This window comes from Neolamprologus brichardi, chromosome 18 (assembly GCF_056152115.1).
Source record: "Neolamprologus brichardi isolate AB-2024 chromosome 18, ASM5615211v1, whole genome shotgun sequence".
In the NCBI taxonomy this organism is placed as follows: domain Eukaryota; kingdom Metazoa; phylum Chordata; class Actinopteri; order Cichliformes; family Cichlidae; genus Neolamprologus; species Neolamprologus brichardi.
Window position 1 is genome coordinate 14,678,581 of NC_142121.1, and position 7,912 is coordinate 14,686,492.

The 7,912-nt window shown below is 38.1% G+C and overlaps 1 protein-coding gene across 2 annotated transcripts; it reads right to left on the minus strand.

Annotated features, from left to right (window-relative positions):
* Positions 1-387: 387 nt before the first annotated feature.
* LOC148097703 (G2/M phase-specific E3 ubiquitin-protein ligase-like) lies at positions 388-7,912 on the minus strand. 2 transcript variants are annotated; one of them, XM_087832047.1, is made up of 13 exons: positions 7,594-7,912; positions 6,797-6,933; positions 6,227-6,533; positions 5,498-5,580; positions 5,256-5,308; positions 4,991-5,033; positions 3,755-3,825; positions 3,464-3,553; positions 3,033-3,343; positions 2,739-2,917; positions 2,286-2,455; positions 1,540-1,754; positions 388-1,440 (listed from the first exon to the last, which is right to left on the minus strand). In XM_087832047.1, the coding sequence occupies exons 1-13, from the start codon at positions 7,781-7,783 to the stop codon at positions 1,205-1,207; spliced, it is 2,085 nt and encodes a 694-aa protein (XP_087688173.1). In that variant the 5' UTR covers positions 7,784-7,912; the 3' UTR covers positions 388-1,204. The 2 variants fall into 2 exon arrangements, with proteins under 2 accessions (XP_087688173.1, XP_087688172.1); XM_087832046.1 differs by lacking the exon at positions 6,797-6,933 and having other exon boundaries at positions 7,594-7,732.

Below are 7,912 nucleotides of genomic sequence, written 5' to 3' on the forward strand. Positions count from 1 at the left end.
TGTGGCATGTTTTAAATGGGACCAAAATGTAACAAACCCTATAAAATGACCAAGAACAAAGCTAAATTGATTCTTAAATATTAATTATATACCCAGGTCTCAGTTTTGGATGGACCTTTTTGGAGACCTAAGAGACTCTGGAAACTTAAATGGAAGCCACGAACACCAATGCTTGCTGAGATTCTGCTTCAGAGGGGTTCTACAGAAAGACCTGGATGAATGCAAAGACCTCTGGAACAAACACAGGATCCGGCCAAGCAGACTTGCATCGTGTCCAGGGGGGATTCCAAACGAACTCTATCTCTTGCCTCACAGGTATTTGAGTTCTTAACAAAATGAATTAACCTTTTGCATCAGACTAAATGCAAGGTGTTGTTATTGCTTAAGTTGGTTAATATATATTCATAATTTTACACATAAGTATGATAGAGCAGTTTATAACATGTCACTGCATGCGTTGATTTATATAGTTCCATATTGTCAGCAAAAAATCCTTCACTGTTCTATTTTCATTTTGCAGATATGGTTCAAGAGACTGTGGATTTGCTGTTGAGGAGAGGGAACTGGATGTGTTTCCCGAGGAGGGGCTACCGGTTGGATTGTGTGGTGATCCAAACATTGAGGAATATTTACAACAGGCTGTACAACAAAACACACTGCAGCAGCCACAAGACTGGGAATCGGCCACAGAACTGTATTTGGCCCTGAAGGACATAGCTGGGTTTTAGATACCAACTGAACTTCAGTTTGTAATGACATTTGTCAGAGTTACTCTGACGAAGACACACACGGTGTCGAAACGTTAGTTTCTTTCCTTTTTTTGCACCTAATAAAACCTTTGGACTTACTTGAGTGCTCCAGCCCTTCTGTTTTTCCTTCATTTTTTAATGTTAGTAGTGTTTCCTTTCCCTCTTGCTAAATTGAATATAATATTGTTCATAATATACAGCAACTGGCATGGATTTAAATATTAACATTTAACCACAAGGAAACATTTAAAATTTTCTTTAATAAAACCATTTACAAATAGTGTCCAGCATTTCTGTCACTTTTCCAACATACAATATTCAGAAAAAACAACTAAAACAACTAAATGTTTAACAATATGGAAGTTGCTTGTCACATGAATGTGTTAAGTAGTGTGCCAACGGCAGCTGAACCTAACAGGGTAACTCAGTAACTGTAACTTGATGACCTTGCTGATTTAAGAACATCCAAATCCTGGAGCATTTTGAATTCCAAAGTCCATGTTGGCCTTAAAGATGCTGTATGAGTCACAGATGGGTAGCTTCAGAGTATTTGCACAGGTGTTTGCAACTGGAAAAGGCGAATCACTTAAAAACTGGATGCATGGTGGTGGTGTCATTCCTGCCGGTGGAACTGCCGTCAGCCCTGTGGCAAACATCATCAAATCTTCCAGGCACACTGCTGTTGCCTTCTCTGAAAGAAGAAAGTAAACACTGTAGTACATTACAGAAAATTAAATTCCTTACCTCTCCTTTCATAAAACTATAAACAAATAAAAACGGCCATTCAAACCTTCACAATCAAGGAGATAATCTGCCCAAAAGCCAAGTGTTAGGACCTCCTTATGCCGCTTGTTGCTTCCTGCTGGGCTGAGATCTGGTCTGAACATGCTCTCCAGTTCTGAAGCAGTCAGGGCCTTGGCAGAGAAGCATAGGAGTGGGGCCAGCACACTGGAATGTTGTTGCAGTGCACTTAAAAAATTCAGACTTTCCAGTCCATCTTTAAATCTGCAAAGGATAGACAAATAACTAATAATTGGTTTATAGCTATAACTATTGCAGTCTTCTAAATGTCTTTACCTACTAGATCTTTCATTATAAATTTGGACAGATTTCAAATGCATAGAATCACTCATACACAAAAACAATCCATAGTGCTCAGAAATTAACTGTGACAGCAAAAAAAGAAGAGCTCATTGGGATTTCAGCATTTAAAAAAAAATAGTGCTTTCACACTGGAATAAACAAGTGTGTCAAACAAGGGCTCACCTCTTTTTATAAATAACTGAAAAATTAATCATGTTGCATGACTATGATTATTATGGGTCATTGTGAACAATAAATGTATACTAAATTAGAGTTCTAGTGTCAAAAGGTTAATAGCGTGCAACAGTGGCTCAGGAATTAACTTGTTGTTCATCAGATCACACGGATGCTACTAAATCAGTTTTTTCATATACATCTGAAGGTCTGAAAATGTCAGTGGCTGCTGTGATGAGCAACTGGCCATCCTGAATTTAAAAGGAGTAATGAGTTTACCGTTGAATGACACTTTGGTTTCTTTCAAGGATGTACCATCTGAGGTACTCCTCCACAAATGCTTGTTTCTCACAAGGCTTGACGCTTCTGAGGCATCCAGCAGTTTGGAAGATTGTGCTGTTTTGCAAAATAAGATTATGCAAAGACTCCTCTGATTCAGCTTTCAGGACCTATAAAAAAAAAAAAAAAAAGGTTTACTGTAAGAAAAACAAAAATATAATTTTCACTACTTTTATGATTCATTCAAACATTGGATTAAAAAAATAATCAATTTGTTATTTCACTTGTGTTGTTGGGAGGTGGAAATCTGTCCTTTCAGATTACAGAATCTACCTTGAACCTACTTTCAAGATATGATCCAACCCGGATAACTTTTATCCTGATTAAATCTTTTAAACTGGCCCCAAGTGTCTTCTAAGTAAACCCATTCCCTGAGCCTAGGTAATTTTCTACCTGATGTAGAACTTTTGTGATCTCCTCATCTTGCACATCTTCTACAGTGGCGCTGAAACTCTGATTCCCTGTGATGTGGTTGACCAGGTTCTTGGAGAGGAAATGTGGTGCTGGTCCCCCATGCACAATGGATACAGCGATCATCTTTCCTGCTAAAAAGTACTCATCTTGCCTGGCAGCTGTTATACAGGGCACATAATTATCATGGTTAATTGCTATTAAATATGCTAATGAAAAAAATAAGCCAATTTTTATTAAAATTTCCATTGTAATAATTACGGAGAAAACATCCACCTCTTGAATTATATACAAGATAACGGCTCTCTGGAGGTCCATCAAAGATGGGGCGATTTCTCAGACTGCCCATAAGAAGTGTGAGGAATTCACGCCTCGGGCCACCTGTATCCAAACCTTCTTCAAAGCTGCCAGCATCATCATTAAACTTGATGAACATGTCGTAGTTGTCAGAGTATGTGCTGCGTCGAAATCCTCTAACAGCTCCATCCCATACAGCTGACCTTGATATATTGAACCTGCTGACCTTCTTGTGGTCAAGTTCCAGTGCCAAATTTGCAATAATTTCATGTGCCTGCAAATTGGTGTCTCTAAAAAAAAAAAAAGGGAAACTTATTTTTTAAAGGTGTATATACTTCTCTCATGATTGCATGATGTCTTGTACAGAACAAGATGGCGGTTAATTGGATTCAAATGTTTAAATTACTAACACAGGTTCTTCTGGGGGCTCAGCTTTGGCTTCGTTAGGAGTAGGATCTTCATCATCAATCACAATCGGTTCAAACAGCTGTGTGTAGTTTCTGCAGAGTGAAAACATGTACACAAAGTGTAGATGCAAAAAGACAAATGCATAAACATGCAGTTCCAGTTTTATAGAACGATTCTACTATTTTTTTTTCTGAAGAATCTAATGTAAAAGAGTCAAACTACATACATTTATAATAATTGTGTGTATATATTTTGTGAAATCCTCTGGAATAATTACTCAAGATACAACGCACCTGTAACAGGAGCTCTCGACAGTGAGGCATTCAGTAGTGCCTGTATCGTTTTCTTCTTCCAAATCTATGACCTGGAAATACAGAAATGAGGATGAATGAAAATTCATATTTGACCAATTGATAATTATTTTAATATAGGGAGCCTAAGTCTCCTCCCCTTCTGGTCTGCTCATGGGTCCCTGAACAAAAGAAAAATGAATGGAAGTGAATGGAGCTATAAAAGTTATTTTCTGGTCTGCTTTGCCTTACTCTCTGAATCACACATATGTTGTACTTCAATTTAAATAATAAATAATTGTGTTTCGACTATGTCTGTAATGTAATTTGAGATTTGTTAGCTTGTAAAAATTCGTCATTAAAATGACTACAAGTCAGATGTCACAAATATGACGTCGCCTCAGAAGCTTTTCTCCCCCAGCGTAGCTGCTAATTATCACATGGCCAGATTTATAGTGGTTTTCTCCACATCATCCTGGAAGAAGGATTCGAAGCTCGCTAAACAAAACTAAGCTTTTCCTCTTCTCTGCGTCTGGTTCGATGATGTCAATTTTGTGAGACGAACATTTACATTTCGCCATGTCTTTTCAAACAAAACCTAAAATAACCTTTGCCACCTGTCGCTTAAGCACTTTTTGGCATCAAAATGTGTTTATATACTTCACGGACATCATATTTTAAATCCATGGCACACATCAAACGGGATCAGAAAATAATTTTTATTGGCTCATAGACTCCTATTTTTTTTAGCAGTAGGGGACCCATGGTCCGGAAGTAGATGGATGTACCTTAGGTTCCCTATCCCAATAGATTATCTAAAGGTACAATAAGTAAGAATGAAATAAGAAGAACATCCTGTGGTCAAATTTGTGTACTGCAGTCTATCTTTATAAACAAACGAGTGACTCTCCCTCCTCCCGTTCCATGAGTTTCATGGCTACGGATCAGCGCCAGAAGATTCTAGATGACAAAGACGAGTCATACACAGTTTCAATGTAACCTTCCTTCCAACATGATTGAGACATTAGACTGCTTTGTGATTATTTCATGTAGTATGACTTATTGTACCTTTAAGGGGTGGATGTTATAATCTATTGATAGTATGAAAATTGAGGATGTGAAATGCATTGTATAATAACAATGAATGTAATAAGCAAACAGTGAATCGTTATCTAATTGCAAAGTAAAGGCGGTGGAGATTGTCTGCTGCACTGTTTTACAAATAAAAAAGTTTTTTACCTGTTGTACTTCATTAGCAAGCACAAGATCCCCAGCACCCTTCCTTAGAGAACAAAGAAAAGCATTATTGTTGTGTACTGTGAAAATATTAATTGACACTTTGAAAATATTTAAGCATCTTGATTAAGAAACAAGCAATACAAGTATTATGTAGTCCATGTTCCAAAAACCATATACAGAATGAATGACAAAAGTGTATATCTCATTAATACAAAGTGTAGGCAAAAAACAGTAAAAGATTACATGTTCTTAAAATATCACTTACTCATATTCTGCCGCTTTCTGTAAAGGACTGCTTTCATGTTGAAGTTCCCATGGCTGAAACAAACAAACAAACAAACAAACAAACAAACAAACAAACAAACACACGCACACGAGCACGCACGCACGCACACACACACACAAAATGTATTTCACATATAACTATTAACTGTTTTACTGAACTGAGGCAAATGGTGGTGGCTAAACAACAAGAAAACTCTATAGAAAATTTTAAATTGTACTTACCAGTGTATCAGCAAGATCAAACTCAGAGGGCCTTTTAATAACAATCTCTGGGTCAGAGTCAGACAAGTCTGAGTTTTCTCCAACTACAAAACATGAAAACAAATCAAGCTAAGCTAACTAAATTCATACTAATGTATGAAACTTTATTTGATCATCAATAATAGATTAATACGAAAGGCATAAAGTTAGCATTGAAAACTCATGACTCAGTAGATCCAAAAATGGCTGAATTTCATGTTTCCAGGAAGAAACATAACATATACAAGCTAATTTAGGGAGCAATGGTGGCAGAGGAGTTAAAAGCCCGCCCTGTAATCAAAAGGTTGAAGGTTTGAGCCCTGCTCAGTCTGTCGCAGTCGTTGTGTCCTTGGGCAAGACACTTCACCCTCCATGCCAGGTGGTGGTAGTGGGAGGGATAGGTGGCATCTGTGTACAGCAGCCTTGCTTCAGTCAGTGAATCCCAGGACAGTTGTGTCCACATTGTAGCTAATCACCAGCAGTGTGTGAATGTGTGTGGGTGAATGACTGGTTTTGTTGTGAAGTGTCTTGGGGGGGTTGTAGAACCCTAGAAGGTGCTATATCAAATACAGGCCATTCACCATTTTTATGTAGGTATGCTATTGACTTGGGTGCTTTATGCGTAATGTTATCATTTCACAATTTCAAAATTAGCAGTTGTTGAAACTAAGGGAATGTGTGTCAAAATCCAAACAAACATTAGCAGCTTACCATCTTCAAAGTCACTCTTCAAGCAGATGAAAACAGTGATTCTTTGATAAGGCTTGCCAACTTCAGCCTTATAAGCCTCAAGTGTAAATGGTCTTTGTGTTCCAGGGACAGTAATGACCTCAGTGCCATCCGGATACAGAAGAAGGAAAGGTCCATCTTTTAGATCTTTGTTAAAGTCCTTCATTTTTTTAACAGCTTGATTGAGCAGACTTGTGGCAGTAGCGTCAGGGTCTGTTGTTAGGAAAATAGTTTTTCCACGGTATGGCTTCAAACCACCCTTTTTAATGGTCATCAAGCCGACATTTATCTGTAAGGAAAAAGACATGAACAATGGGCCAAGTAGATACTAATATGACTCTAAGCAGATCTATTCAAACTTGAATATTTATTAACTGCAAAAGAGGGATCTTCCTGACAACCTAAATGTACAATTACTCGTAAACAATTGTTCTTATTCTGGATAGCTTTACTACACTGAACATTTTCTACACAACTCCCCTAAGGAATAACAAAAGAATGTCATTAGAAAATTAACCTCAACTTGTTTTCAGACTGAGCTAGCCAAACTACCTGAACCTTTCTTTTTTCCTTTTTCTTTAAGCCCTTCCTCCCTTCAGAAAACTTTTGCCTCTCTTCATTTTTCTTTTTTCTGTATTCTATGAAGGTGCTGAAGGTTGGAGTCGGGCAGTTTGAGGTAGTCTGTGATGCTAAAGGGAAACAAAGGAAAAATGTACTACAATGTCACACATTAAAGACATTAATTCATGTGACATTCCATTGTCCACACAACACGCAAATAAGGACAACACTGAATAATCTCACTAGAAAATTTCTACCAAGGAATGACAATGCAACTGATACTACTGACCAATACAATTCTACACCAGTAAGTTTTAATGTATAGACACATAATAGTGTTAGTTCCTAAAGTTAACCAAACATAATAAATGAACTAATTTATTATCGTTTCAGTTGTGGAAATGCTCAGAGGACTGTTCCACGAAGCAAGCTAATCCCAAAAGCCAGGCTCACTCTGAAAATCCAGGCTCGATTGCCCCAAATTCGGTTCCAGCAACGAGGCTAACCTGCAGTCTTTCTGCTCATTCATTATGCAATATGCTTGTGGACAAGTCTGGTCCGTGACACCCTAGCTGCGAGGTTTGTTAACACTAGAACTGCCCTCAAACCTTCACTACTAGAAAGGTCTTGAGCAGTCATTTTGACAGCTGCGTGCATTTTCAAATGAGCCTCGATTTTCTGAGCTTGCTTAGTGGAACAGCCCTCTGGTCTGCTATGGTCTGGAAACAGCTAACGCTAGGCTAATAAATCAATTAATAACAAACATTTTATTATGCTTATTAACTTACTCAATGGGAGTGAAGTGTCTCCGATGCAAGATGCGTGATAAAGCCTCTCGCCACAGCCGCTGCAAAAGTTCGGTGACTCCTCAACCAGCTTTTTCCCACAGCTAGGACAAAACATTCCGCCGTTCTTCTTCAAACGAAATGCGCTACAGGCAGAGTAACTTCCGGTTCCAAAGACGAACAGCGCGGACATCCAATCAGTGATGTCTCCTGTTGCCGACTGGTACCTACCCTTTCCGGTTTTCTTAACGTAATTGTGTTTCTCAATTTGTTTTTGTGATTCTTCTTTTGTTTTTGTGCTTCTCAATTTTGTTTTTGTGCT